At 42.6% G+C, this 22426-nt stretch overlaps 1 protein-coding gene across 1 annotated transcript in view; it reads left to right on the top strand.

Moving 5' to 3' along the window:
* Nucleotides 1-22426, top strand: part of LOC122790793 (cholesterol 7-desaturase nvd-like) — a 255316-nt gene that overhangs the window by 59744 nt on the left and 173146 nt on the right. The window contains exon 2 of the mRNA XM_044058415.1: nucleotides 17355-17543. Within this exon, the coding sequence (XP_043914350.1) occupies nucleotides 17355-17543 (189 nt within the window). The remainder of the gene's footprint in view (nucleotides 1-17354; nucleotides 17544-22426) is intronic.

Here is a 22426-nt window from a genome sequence, read left to right as displayed (position 1 = left end):
CCCTTCCAGCATCCCTGAAGTGTTGCCCAGCTGTTCACTTCTGGAGGCTGTCGAGGGAAGATTATCGCTCTACCCTGGCCTGGCAAGACATAACACAAGACAAATGGGTACAGTCTGTTATATCCAGAGGTTACAAAATTCCCTTAGTTCGCGCACCATTCTTGCCAGACAAGTCCCTTCCAGATGTTCCACCCAATCAAAGGGATCAAGCAGTTCAGGAAGTTGCAAAACTGCTAAGAAAAAGGGCCATCCAGCAAGTCCCAGCAGACCAGCAACGATCCGGAATTTACTCAAGGTTCTTTTTGGTACCAAAAAAGACAGGGGACTGGAGTCCCATTTTGGATCTCAGCAGACTAAACAGGTCTGTACAAAGAACCAAGTTTCGGATGGTCATGCTACAGTCCATTTTACCCTTCCTGGGTCAGGACAATTGGATGTGCTCCATAGATCTTCAGGATGTGTACTACCACATCAAAATGGAAAGGCGCTCCAGAAGATTCCTGCGCTTCCGGCTGGGAGCCAGCCATTATCAGTTCAGAGCTCTGCCCTTTGGTCTCACCACAACCCCCAGGGTGTTCACCAAATGTATGGCAGTAGTTACCGCTCATCTGAGACGGCAAGGATTCCAGGTGTTTCCGTATCTAGATGACTGGCTCCTCACTGCTACCACCAGGCATCATCTTCTGCAACCCAGAGACTATACCATACAGACGTGTTTCAGACTAGGTATCACTATAAATTTTGAAAAATCTGCTTTGTCGCCTTGTCAGTCTATCACCTTTATAGGTGCAAACTTAAATACAAAAAAACAGGTCAGCCAGCCTTCCACCAGACAGGGTGTTAGTCATTTGGCAGCATGTCCAGGTCTTGTTAGGTTGCAAGAGAATTCAAGCCAGGTTCGTACTTCAAACCCTGGGTCTCATGGCAGTGGCAATCATACTCTTCCCTCTGGCCCATTTCCACATGAGGATTCTCCAATGGCTCCTTTTCACCCAATGGTCCTTTCAGCAGCTTCCCATGTCTCACATGATTATCATTACAGAAGCATGCAAAAAGCACCTTGCGTGGTGGATGGTCTCCCCGTCAGTACCCCTGGGCAGACCATTTGTACTTCCCCCTCCAGTTGCTATGGTAACCACGGACGCCTCCCTGATCGGGTGGGGGGGGCATTATCAGGGCAGAACAGTCCAAGGCATTTGGCAACCTCATGAGTACCATCTGCACATAAATGTCTTGGAGATGAGAGCCGTGCTTTTAGCATTGCAAGCACTTCAGGACTCCCTTCCTACCAGGACAGTTGCAATTCAAACAGACAATATGTCAGTTGTATGGTACATCAACAAGCAGGGCAGAACCAGGTCCTACCGCTATGTCGAGAAGCACTCGGACTCTGGCAGTGGGCGATCTCTGACTGCAGCGCATATCCCTGGGAAATCCAGTGTCATAGCAGACAGGCTGAGCAGAGTTATTCTGATGCCTCATGAGTGGTCTCTGAATCAAGTAGTGGCGAACTAAATCTTCCGCAAATGGGGGCAACCTTGCTGCGACCTCTTTGTCACCCCTTTCAACAGCAAGTGCAGCAACTTCTTCTCTCTCTTTCCACATTCAGAGTATTCCCCCAGAGACGCTCTAGTCCACGATTGGCCTCAGGGACTTCTATATGCATTTCCCCCGTTTCCTCTAATTCCCAAGCTGATACAGAAAGCTACCGTATTGGGTTGCAAAATGATCCTCATTGCCCCGTACTGGCCTCGACAAATATGGTTTCCGTTCCTGCATCATTACCTTGTCGAGCAGCCTTGGACTCTGGAACCAATTCCAGACCTTCTGATCCATCAATCGGGTGGGCTGCATCACTCCCTACAATCTCTCAAGCTCACGGCTTGGTTGCTCCACTTCCAACTCTAGCCAGGCTTCCGGATATCTCCCAATCAGTGAGTGAAATCATTTTATCACACAAGTCTACCACTAGAAAAACTTACTCTAGTAAGTGGAAATGTTTTTTTTCCTGGGCAGAGGCCAAGAATTTAGATCCTTTTTCAGCCCCTGTTCACCACATCTTGGAATTCCTCGTGGAGCTTTTTCATGCTGGTTCCGCTTCAGCTACAATTAGAGTGTAGTTAGCCGCAATTTCAAATTTTCACTTTGGCCTTTCAGAAAGTAGTATAATGTCTCATAAGCTTTGTAAGGCCTTCCTTAAAGGAACCACTCTGCTCAGGCCCCCGGTGAGAGATCCTCCACCCCACGTGGGATCTGAATTTGATTCTAGCCTCTCTAATTTTGTCCCCCTTCGAACCGGCAGCTTCCTGTTCGTTGAAGTTTTTATCGTGGAAAACACTATTTCTGGTAGCAATCACTCCAGCCAAACGAGTTTCCGAGCTGCAGGCTCTTTGTACACGTCCCCCTACCTAGTGTTCCCCAAAGACAAGGTTGCTGTTAGGACTAATCCATCCTTCCTTCCTAAGGTCTCTTCTGAGAACAACTTGAACCAGTCCATTGACCTTCATGTGTTTTTTCCCAACCAGTCCAACAGGGCAGAATACAAGTTACATCAGTTAGATGGTCACAGACAAACTGTGTTTTTATTTGCACAGGACTAAGGCCTTCAGATAATCAGATCAGCTTTTCCTCTCTTATGCAGAGGGCAAACAAGGTATACCAGTATCAAAAGTAACTTTATCCAGGTGGCTGACTTCTATCATTACTTCTATGTATCAGCTGAGGAATAAACAATTGCCTGTTAAACCAAAAGGGCACTCCACCAGAGCATTAACCACTTCGGTTACTTTTTCAGGCTAGGTTGCCCATGGAATCTATTTGTGCAGCAGCTACGTGAGCAAACCCTCATACTTTCATCTCGCATTATAAGTTGGACGTGATTTCCAGGAGCAGAGCTGATTTTGGTTCCACTGTTCTGAAGAGTCTGTTCCATTGAGCCACCCAGGATATTGGGTGCTAGGGACGCTGTCCCAACCAGCAAGAATGAAGGCGAGATAGGCAACTTAACATAAAGAAGTTATGTACCTAGCAATAACGTTCCATGTTAGTTGTCTCCTCTCACCTTCTTTCTTGCGTCCCCCTATCCTACTAGACTGAGAAGAGTTTTCTCTCTAATATTGCTCAGGCTGAGCCTTCTCTGGCTATCCCACTCTACCTAGTGGTCTTTATAGTTGGGCTTATGTATGATAAGGATAGAATTCCTTCATTATTTTGTCTGCTGTTAGTCTTACCAAACGAGATCTGGGTATCTAGTGCCAGGCATCATGGGATATGGGGAGGCCTCGAGGCAGTTTGTAGCTCTCGAGCTTTAGTAGATGGCTGAGTCGGAGCCGAGGATCGGCTCTGAACCCAACCAGCAAGAAAGAAGACGAGATGAGACAACTAACATGGAAAGGTATGGTAGGTACATTTCTGTATCTTTCCTTCATAAACCTGTTTGCAATAGTGCCAAAATTCAAAATGTCATTTCAGAATATGTTGCCTCCTCTTCCTCATTCAAGTTTCTTGGTAGCAGTAGATTGAAAAGATGCTTATCACATCCCTGTTCATCTAGATTTCAGGAGTTATAAGGTTTTGAGTGTCTTGATCACATTATCAGTTCTCTACCTTACCATTTGTGAACACCCTTGGTGCAGTATATAGCCCAAAGTGTCTAGCTCCAGTAATAACTCATTGCAGTTTAAAGGGTATCCATGTTTCCCATATTTAGATGACTTGCTTATCTTTACAGAGTTTTTTTTCAAAGTGTCAGGAGTATCTGTATTGGGTGAGAGCTGCCTTGCACAAGCTGTGATCCCAAGAGGATTTCAGAAGTCTTTCTTGACTCCTCGTAGAACTGTATTCCTCTGTAATTAACTAGATACCACAATTCAAAGAGCGATTAGTCCACAGAAAAAATAGATCACTATCTAGATTTATTTCTAGGGTTTTAAACTCAGACTTCGGTCACTGTGAGGGGAATATCTCAGGATTTTGGGTCTCACGGCATCTGTGATTCTAATGATTCCTTTGGCAAGACTCCACAAGTGAAAGTCTCTCTGGTCCCAGCACTTGTAATCATTATCTTGTCAAATCTCGGTGCTGGGGTTTGTCAGCAGAGAAATCACTTCATGGAGCCAACATGTATCCCTAAATTCAGAACCCCCCCCCCCCTGTTTCAAAGCAGTCAGTCACCGCAGTCACATCAGACTTTGCTTGGGGAACAGTTTTAGGAGGGATAAAAATGCAAGGTGTGTGGGACACCAAGGACTGATTTAAGTGCATAAATATCAAATATACGCCTGCCCTAATCAGTGGCCTCACGTCTCTCAACCATTTATGGTCCCTAGGATCTCTTCAAGTTGTTCCAGACAATACCACAGTCGTGTGCTACATCAGCAAGCAAGGGACAACCAGGTCATGCCCCCTCTGCAGACTGTCCATGTGTGCTTTGGTTATGCTTTCACAGCACATTCTCACTTTACAGGCCTCCTATATTCTGTCAGAGCAAACAAGTGGCATACAGGCTGAGCAGGACAAGGGCATACCCCTACAAATGAAAACTTGATGAGATGGGCCTTCCAAAATGTGATCCTTCTGTGGGAAGTCCCTCAAGTAGACCTGTTTGTTCACACAGGAGGCAATCAGCTGGCAAGATTCTGTGGCAGGACTCCATGCAAGAAGGCTTAGAAGACTGATCCCTTTTCTTTTCTTTGGACAGGAATGTTTCCACCTTTTCCACTAATGTCCAGCAAACCTATGAAGTTATTCCCAGGTTCATTGTAGTGATTCCCTTCTGGCTCGAGCAACCATGGTTCTCCCTTCTTTTGGCATGGCCAGGGGCAATTGCCACAACCTGCCTCACAGACCGGACATACTTCCACAAGAACAGTGGTGTTTGTTGCACTTTGATACCAGTCAACTTCAACTGACTGCCTTGATGAAAGGGTCTTAATTGTATTCAGTCACTTCTTTACTAAGAATGTAGTGAAAAATCATATAAAAGCAAATGGAAAAGGAAAAAGGTTTAATGGTTGGTGCCAACAACATAAGCAGCACTATCTAGTAAGTTACTATCTTATGTCCTTGCTCCTCTATCAAGATGTATCGTTCAGCCATTTCTGCATGTCTGCCCATTGATCTTCCTCTTTCAATGCAGTCTTGTCAAAATGTTTTTAAAAAGAGGTTTGGCATGAGAGGCCTCCAAGAAAACTTGGTTGCCCCCTCCTCTTGATTTTCATTTTGTTAGAGAGACAAATTCTTGCTCAATTTGAGCCATCTCACCTGTCTGACTTGAGGAGGCTAACATGGAAAACAGTTTTACGGATTGCTCTGACCTCTGCAAAAAGAGTGTCTAATTGCAAGCTCTTATGGTGAGTTGACCTTGCCTCATTTTCTACAAAGACTGGGTTTCTTTGAGAACTTTATCTTTTATGCATAAAGTGGTATCCAAGTTTACTTTGAGCCAAACTGTCCATCTCCCCATTTTCTTTTCTAAACCCAGAATGAGGGAGAGGGGATACTCTAGATCATGGCTCTATATAGACAAGTCTGGTACTATCCTGACAGAATTAAATGTTTCATATCTTCAGATCAATTGCTCATTTCTTGTCAAGGTAAGAGGATGACCTGTATCAAAAAAGACCATTTTCAAATGGTTGTCTAAGGCTATTATGTTTACAAAACTATTCCAGACAAGGTCAAGACCCACCCTACCATGGCTTTGGCTTCATCTATGCCTTTTTGGAAAGGATTGGATTCTAGAAGTAGCAACTTGTTCCTGTGTGCATACTCTAAAGCTCTAGATCAGGTTTTGCAAAGATTATTCTCCAGGGGCTCCTGGGCTCTTCTCCTTCCACCTCCCAAATGCAGTAAACCAGGGTAGTCCACCCTTATAGCTAAGGCTACTGTGGGCAGTGATCAATATGATGAACATAGTACAGTTGTGCATGTAAACGTACCATAATAGTGGATGTTTGAGTGTTCACTTCTGCAGTAGCCCCTCCCTTCCTTCATTCCCTTTGATTTTTGGAATTTTGTTTATGCCACAGCATGGTTATTTTTTTTTTTTCTTTTAGCATTGTTCTTTCAAGGTTTAACCTCCCTCTGTACTGGCAGGAAAGCTCTGAAAGGCTTGGCATCCAAACTTATCTTTTAGTCAGCTCAGCTCGAGCTGCCTGGAAGTTTGGGTTCATGGAAAGTGCTTGATGTTTTGGAAGATGGACGACTGTTGCATCCTTGGCAGTTTATAACCCATATAGGTAAGCTACTGCAGCAGTGTACTTTCCCAGTTGCCTCTATCTTCCTATCACACCACCAACATTTGTAGTCTACCAGGGGAAAATTTCTTTGAAATCTGCTTAGAGTATAAAAATACCTATGCATACACCTCCAAGCAAAAAACCTAAACCTTCTGGATTTTGTTGCATACCTGGGAGCCATGCATATGCTTCCCATTGTTCTCTTTTAAATTGCTTTTCCAGTCTCTCCCCAATATTTTGCAATATTTTATATGACCTATAAATTACACCCTTTTTAACAGCTTCTGTTCCGGATTCATCTCAAAATCCTACCAGAGCAGATTGTTCACTTGGGTCTCCCCTATCCCTTTCTCTTTGCCTATATTCTGATATCAGTCCCTGGTAGGGAAGGCAGTCTCGATGTTGCAGTCCACATTTCTACTTGACCTCATTCCACTCTTCTACCTTTCCCTCTGTAATTATTTGCTTCATATACCTTGGCTCCTTTGCCAGTTTTCTCCTTTAAATTGCAGCCCCCCTCTTGTTTATTTTCTGTACCCTAGTTGAAGTCATCGCTATTCATAAGATCCCTTTTCTTCATTCTTGTGTAGGTTTTATTTGAATGCTTTCTGCAATTTTATGAATATAATATTCTGTATGGTGGTTATATTCTCCTTAAAGATCTGCATCCAACCTCCCACACTCACGCTCTCATTTCTTGAAACCCCCACAACTGCTTCATCATCATCATCCCTTTCCACTTTGGATTATAACCTTTTGTGCGTGTGTCTGTGCGTGCATGTCTGTGCTTGTGTATATTGATAGAGATACATAAGCTTTAGCTGTGAAACTCTAAAATACCCCTTTCAAATTGGTTATTCCTAAACCAGAGGGAATCACTGTTCATTATGTTCTTCCTTAGCGTTGCATTGAACTCCTAAGTACCTGAGTTGGTTGGAAATAATTAAATTCCTTGTGTGTTTTCTGGATACTGTGACTTGTCAGCCATTTTTGCTACAAGACAGACTTTCGTCTCTGTAGCAGACGTTGTCAACAAAGTCCCCCAAATGATACCAGCAAAACACATCATAAGTCCATGGTTTTAATTGATGACTTGGTCTTCATAGTTTATCATGCCAGCTTCTATACGCGGATACTAAAATAAATGCACCAAGTTCATTAGTCTGTTTTCTGATCCTTGTTTTTAGATATAGGAAGCATAATCACATTTGATGTCCTTCCATATCACTGTTGCAGTATTCATCACCTCTGGGATCTCTTGCCAAGGATAGCCCAACATCCAGCCAGTATACCAAAGCATTTATTACCTAGGAGCACTGTACATGAGATGTATGCTTGGGGCATAAAGTTGACGTAATGAATACTCCCAACCCAGGACTTCGTTGTCACCAGTCCAAACATTATTGCACACCAGTCTGACCACCCTTCACTTCGCTGGTTGTACTGAGCCTATGTATTCAAGTTAAATACCCCAGTAGGGTTCCTTTTCATTCTGTTTTTTTCAGTGGGTCATATGTCATCCAAGAAAGGGAAATGTCTCTGTGTGGGAGCCAGATTCCCCACAAGGACTGCCATGATAAATGCCTGTTTGGTTTAGGTGCATCTCACAACCACACTCTGTGTTCCATCTGTCATGCTTTTGTACCCAAGACTTTATGAAGCTGTCTTTCTTCCCTTTCCATTTATCTTGAGAATCAGTGTCTGAAGCTGTTGACCCAATGTACCGTGGCAGAATCTGCTTGCTCTAAAGTGCAGTCACTACTCAAGAAGTCGTCCAAGAAATCTAGGCTGAGCCTGCTGCTATCCAGCCACCACCAGACATTTCTCTTGAGGTGAATGAGAACCCAGAGGACAGTCCAGTATTGGCATCAGCATAGCTATCATCCTGTTAGCACAACAAAATCTGTATAAAGCCAAAAATAATGGTGGGTACAAAGCCCCAAAATAGGGGCAGATTTTAAGTATTGCTCTTACAGACTTAGAAAGTTGCTAGAGTAAAAAATCTTGTGTTACCATGCATTTTCTGAAGGATATGAAGTCTGAAACTCAAATGCCTGTCATTATTTAATGAATGGAATCCTCACTGATTTGCCACAAAAAATACAGAAAATATGAGGAACGGACCAAAACCATTAGGCAAAAATCTAGACATTCTCTGAGCATCTGGAAAGTTGAGAGGTATGGTCATTGGTGTCTTCTGCCATGACCTTCTTTAAGGCTGGCACAGAACCTACTTTTCACAAGTCCTCAGGGGCCTTACAAATGTCCACCATGGGTGTTGAGAGGGAAGGGATCCCTCAGATCCTTGTCCGGGAAGAGATGCTGGTTACCTTGATTGAAACCAGACAGGGATCTGAACCATCCCATTTTTTTTTAGGGTGGATGTCTCCTTAAAGAAAAGACAGAAGTCTGAACATCTGATAAGAGCTGCCAGACCTCCTCAAAGGGAATGGCAGGACTTCACTCAAGCCTTGTTCAATGCTTTGATGTCTTTAAAGCCACCTCAGGGTGTTTAGATTCCTCCACCTCCTGTGGCCCTCTACCCTGAAAAGGGAAAGGGACCCTGAATCCTCAGATGAGGATTCTGACTCTTGACGCTGACTTTTTAACCTACTCTTCTCAGCCGAGTTCTCTTTTAGACTATGGGTCAGAGGAGGAGGAATCCTGATATTACTTTGAATGCATGGTCCTATATATGATGGAACATGTAAAATGGGAATACTCCCAGGTAACAGATGTCCAGCAAAGGTGTATAGTGAGTTGTTAAAATGGACTCTCCTAAATCTGCTCCTATTATTCCTGTGTTAGCTGCTCCATTAGATACCTTCTCTGCTGGCACCACTCTCAAACTTCACCCCCTAAGATTCCTGACCGATTCTATAAAGTGCCAGATGCCTGCACGTTCTTGTACAAATGCCATGCATCAATACAGTAGTAATCCAATACTAATTTCTCTGTTTACTGATGAGCCTTCTAGGCTGTTGCCCTCTTCTCTTCTACGTTGCTTCCCTCAGACTAGGACAGTAGAACTCTGGAGCAGATTGGTAAAGTATACACTTCTGCTACTTCAGCCTTTAGGGCTATAAATTACCAGGCTCGTATGACAAAATAGATTCTTGTCTCTTCTGTCCTAGATTGGTTACATTATCTCTGATATGCCTAACTCTGAGGGTAAGGCCTCGGCGCTTTTCTGTTAGGTTCCACTTCTCATGTTGCTTGTTACTCTTTGAAGTGCAGCTGATGCTTCCACTAAGGCTGCTGCTGCTGCCTCTGACTCTGTAATAAGATGGTATTCCTGGCTGTGCCTTCAAGCCTTGCTAAATGATATTAAAGCAAACCCCCTTGATGCTCCTCTAGATAACCAAAACTTGTTAGACACTGCTGTGGCAGAGCTCTTTAAGACCTTGCAGAAGCACATTTTCTCCCATTCCCAAGTTTCAGAGGAACTATCCTAGAAAGACTGTCTTTTTTTTTTTGTAGACTTCCTCTACAGTCTTCCAAGAGTAAGACTGTTAAGTGCATGATTTTTGATAAGCCTGCTCAAATACCTAGGCCCCAAAAGCACTCCTATCCTCTCAAGTCTGCAGCCATTTCACTTTCTGCTCTCCTTTCCTCTTTGCCAGGTGTCATTGTCCCTCAGGCTTTCTATCTGTCTCCCAATTTGGTAAATGGTCACCACAGACTCTTGGGGTCTTGGAAAACCCTTCTTTCTCTGGTGTCCCTTAACCTCCTGCAGAACAACTTCCTCAGTTTCCAGGGGTTTTGCAGGGTCTTTTAGACAATGGTAGTATTCAGCCAGTTCCACAGACTGAAAAGGGTTCAGTTTTATTCCAGAATGTATCTTTTCCCAGGAAAGAAGGGTCTTTGAGACCTGTCCCTGGATCTTTCCTTTCTGAACACTTCTCATAGTACCGTATTTCTGAATGCTTATTCTGCATACTCTGTTTCCTGTGTTGCCTCCCCAGGCCTTTCTGGTTTCCCTATACTTAAAGGATACCTACCTTCAATTATTGTCCACCTGTTATTCAGGAAATGTTTGCATTTCTACGTTTTTTCCTTTCATTTTCAATTTTCTGGTTTGCCTTTGGGCTTTCAACAGTCCCAGTGGTATTCACCAAATGCCTAACTACAGTAGTCACCTTTTGCAGGCTTCGAGGCATTTAGATATTTCCTTATCAGGACAACCTATGGCTTCAGACCACATCCCAAACCATGCTAGACTAAGATCTTCATTTTGCATACCTTCTATTGCTTGGGGTTCACTGTCAATCTACAGAAGTCAGTGTTGACTACAACTCAGGATCACATTTTTCTAGACTGCAGGATCCAAACGGTTCTAGTGATGGCCTCTCTTCCTGCCCCCAAAGTTTTGCATCTCACACATTTTCTTTCCCTACTACCCCTGTCCTGTCTTTGGGCCCAAGGATTTATGGCCTTTACCATCGCCATGCTTCCCTGGGCCAGGCTTCATGTGAAGAAGTTTCAGTTCAGTGGTATTTAAGGTCAAAGTAGCTTTAACACTGCCACCTGCTGGACTATCTAATTCCTGTGTTCCCTTGTCCCAAACTGAAATTAAACTGGCGAATTCAGCAGATTTTTCTCAATCCAGGTGTTCCTTTCCAACTTCCTCAGCCATCCCAGGAACTCTTTGTAGATGTCTCGGAGCTGGGGTGGGGAGCCGCTTCAGACATCCTGAAATTTTAGTGCCTTTGGTCCCCTCAGCAGAGGGTGGATCACATCAACATCAAGCAAATGAGGGCTCTCATTTTGTCTCTTCAGGTTTTCAAGGTCCCTTAAATGTTTATACAGAAAACACCACAGTCATGTGGTACATCAACCAACAAGGGGGGCACAAGGTCTTGCCTTCTTTGCAGACTGACCCTTCAAGCATGGGAAATGGCTATCAATCTGCAGGTGACCCTAAAGGCAGTCTATATACCTTCAGAGTGCAGTCTTGTGGCAGATTCTCTCAGCAGGTCCAGGACACAGCCTCACAAATGGATGTTTCATAGAAATGTCTTTCTGATTGTAGTTTCAGTGTGGTATTCCTCAAGCAGATCTCTCTTCCTCCTTTTTAACAGGCAACTCCCTCCATTCTTTTCCAGAGTTCCAAGTCCTTTGGCTTGGAAAGTGGATGCCATTCCTTTCTCTTGGAAGGGAATGTTCCTGTATAACTTTTCTCCATGTTATTCCCAAGGCCACAAAACTGACGAAAAGACTCCAAAAATGTTGGTGACTCCCTTTTGGTCCAGACAGCACTGGTTCCTCCTCTTATTTCATCTAGTTAGTCAGTAGTCACAAGTTGGATCACTGTATGGACCTTCTCGTGCAGGACAGAGGATCTCTCCTTCACCCTCACCTCTCCACACTTCAGCTGACACTTTGGGTGATAGGCTTTTGATTCCTTTCTGACACCACTTTTCTGAGGACTGGTTAGGTTCTTGCAGGAGGCCAGGAAATCCAATACCAGAAAATCCTACATATCCAAGTGGAAAGATTTTGCTGTCTGGTGTCTTAACATCGCTAGGATCCCTTTTCAGTGGGGGTCTCCTTTGTTCTTTTCTGCCTGTGTGAACTGCTATATACTGGCTTGGCATATTCCTCAGTGAAAGCTCACTTGTCAGCAGTGTCTGCCTTTCTGCCAGTGAAATCTCCTCTGACCTCCCTCAAGACTTGAGGTCAAGCAGTTTCTAAACGTTTACTTCATATCAGATCCCCAAGAAGACCCATTCCCCCTTCTTGGGATCTTAATTTTGTCCTCAAAAAGCTAACTCAGGCAACTTTTGAGCCTCTGCCACTTCTATGGTCAACATTACACCTGGAAGACTGTTTTACTGGTTGCTTTAACCTCCACCAGAGGGGTATCTGAACTCTGGCTCTTGGCTGTCCCTTTGTATTAAAAAAAAAAAAAAAAAAAAAAGAGAGAGAGGATGTCTGCCTGTACGAATCCTTCTTTTATGCCCAAGGTGGTTAATGAGCTATCCCTTAATCAGTTCATCCAGTTTCTTTCCTTTTTCTCTTCCTTGCAGCCTGCTAGTGAGAAGGTTAGTCATACCTTGGACTTGAATAGACAGCTCTGATATTATTTAGACAAAACAAAAGCATTTCACAAATTTGGCCCACTTTTTGTTTCTTTTCATACAAGGACATTGTTTTTGGCTGTTTCTAAGCAAAACATTTCCTGGATTTCCCAGGCCATTTTTTTTTTTGTCTTTTTTTGGCAAACAGTTATCTGCCTGTGTTGGGGCTCATTCTATTAGGGCAGTGGATTCCTGAAGATCCTTTCTTCAAATGTTTGGACACCACCTGAAGCTGCTACTTGTTCTTAGGTTCACACATTCACTACACATTACAAATTGGATATCATTTTCAGAGCCAAGACCGGTTTTGCCAAAGCTATCCTTCATGGGTTTGTGGAGTGCTTCTTCTTACCATCTTAGTAGCTTTTGTACACTTCCAGAGGTGATAGAATATTGCAGCAGTGGTATAGAAGGACATAGTATAGTTCTATAAAATCTTACCATAACAGTAGATGTCCTTATTTTCACTGTTACAGTATACCCTCCCTCCCTCCGATTCTCTGTACTTCTTTTTCTCCTTTTTCAGAAGTGATTAATCTGGCCAAGAGTTTCTTCTCCTGATGGAACTGCCTTCTTCCTTTTCCTGGATGTACAGGATCTCCTCTCCACTGGAGCTTCTGGGTCTTTTGCCGCACTTCAGTTCTGGTTGAGAACATTCATACATCACCACTATGCCTTACACTTGCATGGGGAGCATATGCCTGACACCAAATGCTCTTTGGCCAGAATACCAAAGCCTTTATTGCCTGATGTCAGGCTACCCTTAGCAGGTGATCCCAGAGTTGATGAATACTTCAGCACTGAAAAGAAGGACATGTACTATTTTGGTAAGATTTTACACAACTATCCTCTACTGGCAGGAGATAGAAAATCTCATAAGTTTCCCTTCTAATTGTATGCTGTTCAGGTTGACCATAACCATGGCTACATCTGCCCTGGAATTGAGGGCGGCATTTCAAGCAGTCAGACTCTCTAGAGAAGTTGAATATGCCATCATTCTCGTTTGGAAGTGGACATTCTGGAGAAGAGGACAAGTCTGCTGTGTCCCTTCTGACGTCCAGGATTCCTTTCCCTAGGGTGTCCTTTCCATTTAGACATATACAGTATGACCATAGTTCGTAGCAGTTTCTACAGAGAAAGTGGTTAGGGTCACAAGTCAATCTAGTACATTTCCATTTATTGCAACTTCTTGAATGTTGTTCTGTTTGGATCATTCTCACAATACTAACAAAAACCAAGGCAGCAGTGATTTTCAAAGTTTTAATGCTTTCCAAATTTCTCCATTGTTGTGTGACCATGATTTGTATATTTAGGAAAGTGGGTGTATATAGGTAATCACCTCTCACATGAGAAGGCATGCAATATCTCTCAACTGTCCAGATTTTTGCTCATATTTTTATTGCGTTACTCTTAACATTTGGGGGGTTTTTTGTTTGTTTTTTGTTTTTTTTTTCCAAGTGAATCATTGAAGATTGAAGAACATATAGTTTAATTTCAGCCTTCATATCTTTCAGAAAATGAAAGCTGGTGCAAAACCTACTATTCTAGCCACTTTCTAAGTTTATATGGGTCATCTGGTTGTAGCTCTTACTAGAAGCCACTTGGTGAATTATAGTAGACCCATCTTGTATATCAAGAAGCAGGATGGAAAACTACTTTTTAACTCACTATGTGTCTAGGGGCCATGAGGTTGTGGCTGCATGTGATTGAATCCAATCACTTCCTGTTACTGATATACCTATTATATAAGGGTCAGCTTTAGTGACAGGCATGAGTCAGTTTTATTTATTTATTTTGTTTGTTTGTGTACTTGGTAATGTCCGACAGGGCATGAGGCCAATATTCAGCGTAGGCCCGAGGCCAATTTTCAGCGTAGGCCCAGGGAGAAAAGCTCCATACTTACAAATAGATAATATTAAACAATCAAATTGAACACGTATTAATCAAAAATATACAAAGCAAGCCACTAAAGAAATTAGTTATATAGCAATAATTAGCAAATAATTAGTAAATTAACAAGTTATGCAAGTTAAGTAAGTTTTACTGTGCAGATGGTCACTTAGTAACTTGATGACCAACAAAAAACGTGGGGGTCCCTCTGTGTTGCCCATGCATGTACAACCAATGTTAAATCTTGGAAATTCTTGTACATGATTCTGCTTTGACCTTTCTGTGAAGGACGCACTGATCCTTGCATGTCTGAATGACCTCCTTTTTCACTGTTCCCCATTTTCTGAGAGATTCATAAGGAAGGCAAGGATGCTTCTAGCCAAAGAGCGTCAGAGCTGATGTTTGTCCCTGGCATACTTACTGCATTATGTTTCAAACCTTCGGGCTTTAACTTTCCAAGATGCTGTAATTACCCTTCTGACAAACCTCACCTTGGATGCCCATGCTCTTAGGCTTAACTGCTTAGCTGCTTTAGTTTCATTGCTTTTTGGCAGATATCTGTAACTTTCATTTAGTTAGGATTTAGCATCTATTGCTTTTTAAAGGCATATTAAGCTTTTTTGTGTGTGTGTGTGAATTTTCTGTGCACTTTGAGTCCATGGCATGCTCAGAACATGTGACGCACAGTGTACCACTGATGATGATGAGGGACCGCTGATAATCTTACCAGTACAGAATGTGAGGAAAAGATGCAAATGAAAATAAAAACTAAGGAATGACCGAGTAAGCAAGCTGTGGACCAGACTATTGTCAGAGCCCATTACAGAGGCATGAGCTGCTTATTGCCGAAATATTTTCATTTCTACAGAAAGAATTGCAATATGCCTTGTATTAATGCATCATATTCCCTAGTCAAAGCTTCTTGTTTAATATTCCAGTAGAGTCTTCTGTCAAAGCCTCTGCATTTCTTCCTTTTTTATCTTAAGTTTCTTGAGTTGTCTATTCATCTTTTCATTGCTGATACCTTAAAAGAAAAGTGCCATGTTGTTTGCACCTTCACAGTTAAAGCTGCATTGAATTCATACTTCAACAGAGGATCTCTTAGTCTAAACTATATAAAGCAGGCTGTCAATGGCTATGATATGGAAAAGTGGAAATGCCATCATCTTTCAGGAATGACTTGATACTTAGTTTTGCTGAAATTTCTGCTTTAAACAAGAAATGTAACACATCTCAGAGAAAGCTTCACAGCAGATACTTCTTGTCTTCCTATTAATTTTAAAAAGAGGAGAAAATAGAAGGGGCCCTTCTGCACAGATAGACTATGGATTACTGGCACTTCCTCAAACATTACATGCAAAGCTAACGTACTGGGCACCCTCTAATTTGCCATTGTGCACGTTATTCACCTGTCACCTAGAAAAGAAAATTAATCTTAAACTGACTTCAGAGAGAGTATATGAGCAAGTACTGAAGTATTTTACTCTTGTAATGCCTTCATCCTATTTTGGATGTGAACATAATAGCTGTTTCCACGTTTGGGTAAGCTATAGAGTGGGGAAAGGCTTTGTGCAAGTGGAAGTTTATTGGTATCTAGCAAGGGTGTATCTAGGCATACTCTTTGTACTCAGTAGCCATTACTTGGTATGGCCTAAAAAAGCCATAGTTTTTCCATGTCCGCAACTGTCGAAATGCCTCCAACTGCTTAAATGCCTCCAATAAAAGTTACATATATTTAAACATGTACGTTTAATGGTTTTAGAGGGAAAGTGATGTAAACTAACGGAAAACTAATCTAAAGGGGCGGCGAAAGCCAACACATTCCAGCTAGGTTTATAAATGCCTTCGGGCAGATAGCCTAGTACCTACCTATGAACCTATAAACAGTTAAGTGCTGGAGGTGGGGGCTAACTTGACAACTGCCAGGTAAGTTGGGGGGGGCAGAAATAACAGCACATGAGTACAAAATAAAATTCTTCAGTAACTCTGGTATCTAGTGAGTGGTGCTACTGGGTATCACTGTTAATTCTCCTCCTAGGTACCCCTTTCTGGGGACATGTTTTGACTGACCAATGCTGAAAGTTACTCTGATACGACAACTGCAGCTTGGAAATGTAATTGCTTATAACTTGCTAGACCATATCACATGCTACCAAGTTAAATGCAGGCAACGGCAACTACTTCAATAAGAGTGGTATCTTTATTTTATGGGTAATTTTTTTCCTTCCTTCCTTTTTTTTTTTTTTTTTTTTTTACAGATTTGTCCATAGTTTATAAAAATCTGTTACTGCAAGAGTCCTCAGTGACTCTTAATGGCAAAAAAAAAAATGTTTCTATGGTATACAGTATGTACATAGTAATTTTTATTTTTTTTATGTTAAATAACAAGGAAGCAGAAAAATGACTTGGCAGTAATGTCATTTTTTTGTAGTGTGAATTTTTGCCATAATGCAGTATAGATAATTTGGCATGTACACGCTTCTTGAGACACTGTGTACAGTTGTTGCCTCAAATGAAGTAACAACCTGAGACCCATCATATTCTGCATTACTATAGTGATATAACGGTGCCAAATGTAGTGCAGCTTTAAAATATTCCTGGAATCGATCATTCATCGCCTCAAGTGCAGACTTGACACTTGAATTCAGCACCATCCCATGTCCTTGTCCTTGTAGCTTGTAGATTTCTTTACTTGGTACCAATAATTTTCTGAAACAGTTCTGTCTTGGTATGCCCATGTTTAGTGAACATGAAATCTGTATATCATCACTGATCCTGTACGTTTGTAGGAATCACTTGTTTTGAAAATCCAGTTAAGTAGAAATGGCGTTGGGTGTTGCCTGCTCAGGTTATGAGGGTTTACCAGTTATTTACATTTGACGTTAAACTGTTTTGCTCACTCTGTTGTCATTGGTTTGGACCATCTGAAAGGTGAGGAGTTAGTGCCTTGTGTTAGGTGACCGATCCTTTCTAGTAAGCCAAGGTGTTTAGTTGTTGTTGTACTTCTATTTTGTACAGGTAGCCAACTGCTAATACTGGCATCCTCCTTTGAGAAGGATATGGTGCTGAAATTATTAATCTGATATGTGACTTGGGTGTGAATATGTAAACAACCTTGATGATTCATTTTTATTTCCATTTGCAGGAGAGCAGTTAGCAGTTTATCGTGGTCAGGATGGGCAGAGCTATGTCCTGGATGCTTACTGTCCTCATCTTGGAGCCAACCTTGCTGTTGGGGGCAGAGTTGTGAATAACTGCCTCGAGTGCCCATTCCATGGATGGAGATTCAGAGGAGAAGATGGAAAATGTATAGCTATTCCTTATGCTGAAAAAGGTAAGCAAAAACAGTTCTGATTTACAATGTTATGAAACTTTCAAAGGTAAGCAAAAAAAGTTCTGATTTACAATGTTATGAAACTTTCAGAAAAAAAATAAGTGAAACTGGACTTGGCAATGCAGCAGTGAAACTGACTGTACTGTAGCACAGCTCAGCAACATTCAGAAGTGAACCTAGTTGTATCAGATTCTCACAGAATAAAGTTAACTTTTGCCCTAAACAAGATTCTACCTTCTGTGCCAATGACTGAGAAAGCACACCTGTGAAACCCATAATTTCAGGACCATAGGCTTTTGTAGATTATTATTACGGAATGCCTATACCTTACCTGTACCTTACAGTTTCACAGAATTCTTACCTTTAAGTGACTGTTACAGGTCAGAGCTTGCAAGGGTCAGTTTGTCTGTCTATCAATCTCGGTCTGTCTCTCAGTCCTGCACCACCAGCAGCACTACCACTTTGTAGTTCTTTTGTATGTAGGGAAAGGTTTTCAGCGTGATGGAAGTAATTTTATGCTTTTAGGGCTGGATAATGCCAAGTTATACAAGCACTGAAAATGTGTTATAGTAGGTAATGGCTCGTTCCTTCCTAACATGAAAGCAGTATGCAGATATGGATAGGAATGTAGCCGTATTGCTTTCACTGGTTTTGTCACTCAGCTTTTGTTGAGACAATGGCCTTACTGACAAAAGGGGTGGGATGTCCACATACCCAAACAATTGCCAGAGTTCCATTAGTGGTCCAGGTAATGGAGGGCTGGCAAAGAAAAATAAATCCTTAAGCAAGGTTACGCACACTTTTTTAAAGGAGATAGTCTAGTTACTGTGACAGCACCCTTTAGTCGAGGATGAAAAGGCAAGTTGCAACTTCTTACAATGGGAGCATTGCATACCATAATCTTTGGAGTTGGGAATGTTATAATATGCATGCCCTTTCTGCATTTCCATTTGGAGCTCTGCACAGTTAAGAATCTGTAGCCGCACTTAAGTCAGTTGCATTATAAAAGTTTTGTCATAGCTCTCAAACTTCCATTTCTAAAATGAGGAACATTTTGACTTATAATGTGGAACAAATGGGTAAAATGTGGAACGCTTACTAACAGCTTCACCTAGGAGTCTCAAAGAATGGTTAAAATGTGCTATTTTACTTATAAAAAAAGTTATTTTGATGAATTAATATGATTCAGTTCTCTTTAATATGGATATCAGTTAAAAAAAAAAAAAAAAAAAAAGTTCCTAACACTGAATGGATGGTAGATGATTTCAGTGTGGAACATGAGCATTTTAAGACCCTCAGATGAGGAGCATCCCTTGGAATGAGGTGCAATTGAGATGCATATGCCTTGTATCCTAATGACTCAGCTGTCATCCCTTATTGGGAATGAGTGGGACTAGACCCTTTTATCGGTGGAGGTAGGACTAAAAAGAACAAAATAATGGATGGTACTGATAAATCCTGAGCAGTTTGGTTTACTGACTGAGAAGAACTGGGACCGAATGCAGACGTGTGTATCCACATTCTGGATTATCTGGAACAGTGGCAGGAGTTGCAGTGTTGGGGTACAGCCTCTCCCATTTTAGTAAAAAAAAAAAAAAAAAAAAAAGTGGTCTCCAAGAATAGTTTGGAAAGGAGTTGCAGTACATACCTCTACTTGTAGGGTTATTGCTTTTATGCAAGTGAGACCTAATATTTTTAAATGCTGTGTCTGATATGGCAGCTCTTTACAATGCATTTGGAATGGACCTCTCTGATTTTTTTTTTTTTTTTAGGTTCATACTAGGCTATCTGCCCTGGGGCAGTTATAAGCCTAGCCCGATTCTGTATGGCTTACGCCACCCCTTGATTTGTGCCCTTTTTAAGGTTTAGTTTACTGTGCCTCTGTCAAATAGTGACACGGGAGTAATCCCTGGGACAAACCTACGATCCCCCATCCACTTATCGAGATTCTTCTTGAAGAGATTCAGTGAGGTGCTCTGCCTCACATGAACTGGAATTCTATTCCAGAGCGAAGGGAGCCTCTGGGTTATGAACCTGTCCCTCCAGCAAGTTCTATTTATTTCTGTGCTGAGGTTCAAGTCCCTCGAGCGTGTGGCTCTAAGGGATTTAGATTTACTGAGGTAGAGCATGTCCATTAATTCTGGATTTGACATAGCTTTGTATGTCAGGCATAGATCGCCTCAGTAGGCGGTATGCAACTGAGTAGAGCTGGAGGTTTTTTTAACCGAGCAGCATATGGCATCTGTTTGAGACCCTTGATCCTCTTGGTGAGATACTTTTGAGGTCTTTCTAATTGCTGCAGGTGTCGGGTAAGGTACATCCCAAAAGGGGCATTGTATTCTATGATGGGCCTGATGAGGGATGAATAAAGGGGCACGATTAACTCTCTTGATCTAGATGTGAAACCCTTCGTGATGAGGTGGGCTATGTAGAAGGTCTTTCTAACCACTTTGGCAATGTGGTTTTCAAAGGAGAGATTGCTATCAACTTGGGTCCCCAGGTCCCTAGTAACTTTCTCTGTACTTAATGGGTATCCGCCTATGTTGTAATTTGTGGGCACATTGTTTTTGCCAAAGGGTATGACTATACATTTTTTGGCATTTAGCTTTAAACCATGGCGCTGGCACCAGTTATCTGTCTCTGTGAGACCTTTTTGAAGGATGTTTGTGTCAGCTGGAGAGTTGATTATGGCGCCCAGTTTGCAGTCGTCTGCGAACTTGGTGAGCCATAGTCCTCCCACGTTTGCCTGTACCTCGGAAAAGTATATACCGAACAAGAGTGGTCCCAGGACAGAACCCTGTGGGACGCCACTTGTGACTGGTTTTGAGTCTGACATGGCTCCAGCAACTCTCACTCTGTGGGTTCTGTCTTTGAGCCAGTTTGCGACCCATCTTGTGACATAGGGGTTTATATTTAAGCTGGATAGCTTATCTATGATGCCCGAGTGGGGTATTGTGTCAAATGCCTTTGCAAGGTCCAGATAGGCTGTGTGGACTACCTTCCCTTCATCTATGGCTTTGGCGACTGTTTCAAAGAAGTCAACCAGATTCAAAAGGCAGGATCTGCCCTTGACAAAGCCGAACTGGGTAGGATCTAGTGTGTGTAGGTCCCCAATGTCTTTGTTTATGAGCTCCATGATGATTCTCTCCATAGCCTTGCAGACTAAGCTAGTAAGGCTTATGGGGCAATAGTTTCCAGGGTCTGTAGAGGCTGCACCTTTGTGGAGTGGGACCACTGTTGCTGTAAGCCATTCTGTGGGCACATATCCTGTAGTGAGGCTGAGATTGTATAGCTGTTTTATTTGAGGGATTAGTTCCTCTTGTAGTTCATGTAGGACACAGCTTGGGACGCCATCTGGTCCCATGGAAGCAGTGTTTTTTGCTTTGGAGAGGGCAGCCTTCACCTGAGCATCTGAGATGTTTGGGAAGCAGCCCTCTGCCGGGATAGATACTTGCTCTTTTGGGGGGGGGTGGAGAAGTTTGCACTGAACCTGTCTGCCAGGATATTGGCGATGTCTGTGGGTTCAGTGTATTTTTTGTCATTTAGAATCAACTCAGAACAAGTCTGGGAGTTGCATCCCAGGTTTCTAACATAACTGAAAAAAGCCTTATGATTGTCTTTGGTGTCCTGTGCAATTTTTCTCTCGAAGCTGGCCTTGGAGGATTTTGAGGGATCGTAATTTTTTGCTAGTACTGATCAGAGATGCCTTCCCTATTAGGGATTTTGCTCTATCAAGTAGTAGCTTCCTCCTTCTGTTGTACAGTTTATTTATGGCAGGGGTTCACCAGACTGGACGCCTGCCTTTGGATGATTGGGTCTTGGTTTTGTTTGGGATAGCATGATCCATGCATTTCTGGAGATGTCTGTAGAATGCATTTATATAGGATTCTGCAGTTTGGGCTGTAGTTTCCACTGGCCCTGGGGCCTTGAAGGATTCCACTTCGGTTTTGAGAAGTGAGAAGTTCGCTTTTGAGAAGTTTTTCACCGTGGTTTTCTGGGCTGGGGGTGGGGTCGGGATGTGGACATCCAGTGAAATTAATTTATGGTCTGATCTTACCAGTGAGGGATATACTTCTGGTGTGGAGCATAGGGTCCCCATGTTGGTAATGATCAGGTCTAGTATGTTGTCCCCTCTTGTGGGAGTGATGACTAGTTGTTCCATAGCATTTGAGTTTATAATTTCCAGGGATCTTTGGGCTAAGGTGCTGGGGCTTGAGTAGTGCTCCCAGTCAATGTTTGGGTAGTTGAAGTCGCCCAATATAATGGTGTTCGGAGAGATCTTCATGTTCTCCAATGTTTTCAGTAAAGCTGAATGGGATTCCTGACTTTGAGAAGGTGGTCTGTAGGATGCTATAAACTGAAAAGCAGTCTTGCCCACTGTTAGTTGCACATGGATGGTCTTTGATACTTCGTGCAATGCCACTAACCTGGAGGTGTGGATATCCTTGATAAATATGGAAACTCCCCCTCCTTTTGTTGTTCGGTCCGGGTTTTGGGGCCGAAAAGCATGATACGAGGTATAGCCTGGTAGTGCTGGGGTGCTCTCTGGAGCCTTGAACCAGGTTTCTGTCACTGCACAGATATCAATGTTCTCCATACTTTGGAGAGCTTCGAGTGCATGCATCTTGAGGTTAAGACTTCTGGCATTTAGCAGCATTACCCTTAGTTTCTTGTTCCTTGTGCTGTCTATAGGGGTGGGTTTGACTTTTTTGAGCCTTGCCTAAAAAAGGCACTATGGGGGTGGCAAGAGCCTTTGCCAATATCCGAAAGCCCAGTGGTGACAGGTGCAAGCCGTCCCTAGCGAAGCAACGTGGCTTGTCGAGCATGTCATCCCAGGCTGACAGACACTGGATCCCCTTTGAATGACACCAAAATTTTAGCCA

This window comes from Protopterus annectens, chromosome 16.part0 (assembly GCF_019279795.1).
Source record: "Protopterus annectens isolate FY-2018-M chromosome 16.part0, PAN1.0, whole genome shotgun sequence".
NCBI classification, from domain to species: domain Eukaryota; kingdom Metazoa; phylum Chordata; order Ceratodontiformes; family Protopteridae; genus Protopterus; species Protopterus annectens.
The sequence above is the reverse complement of the archived record's forward strand: the minus strand, read 5'-3'. Positions and strand labels throughout refer to the sequence as shown.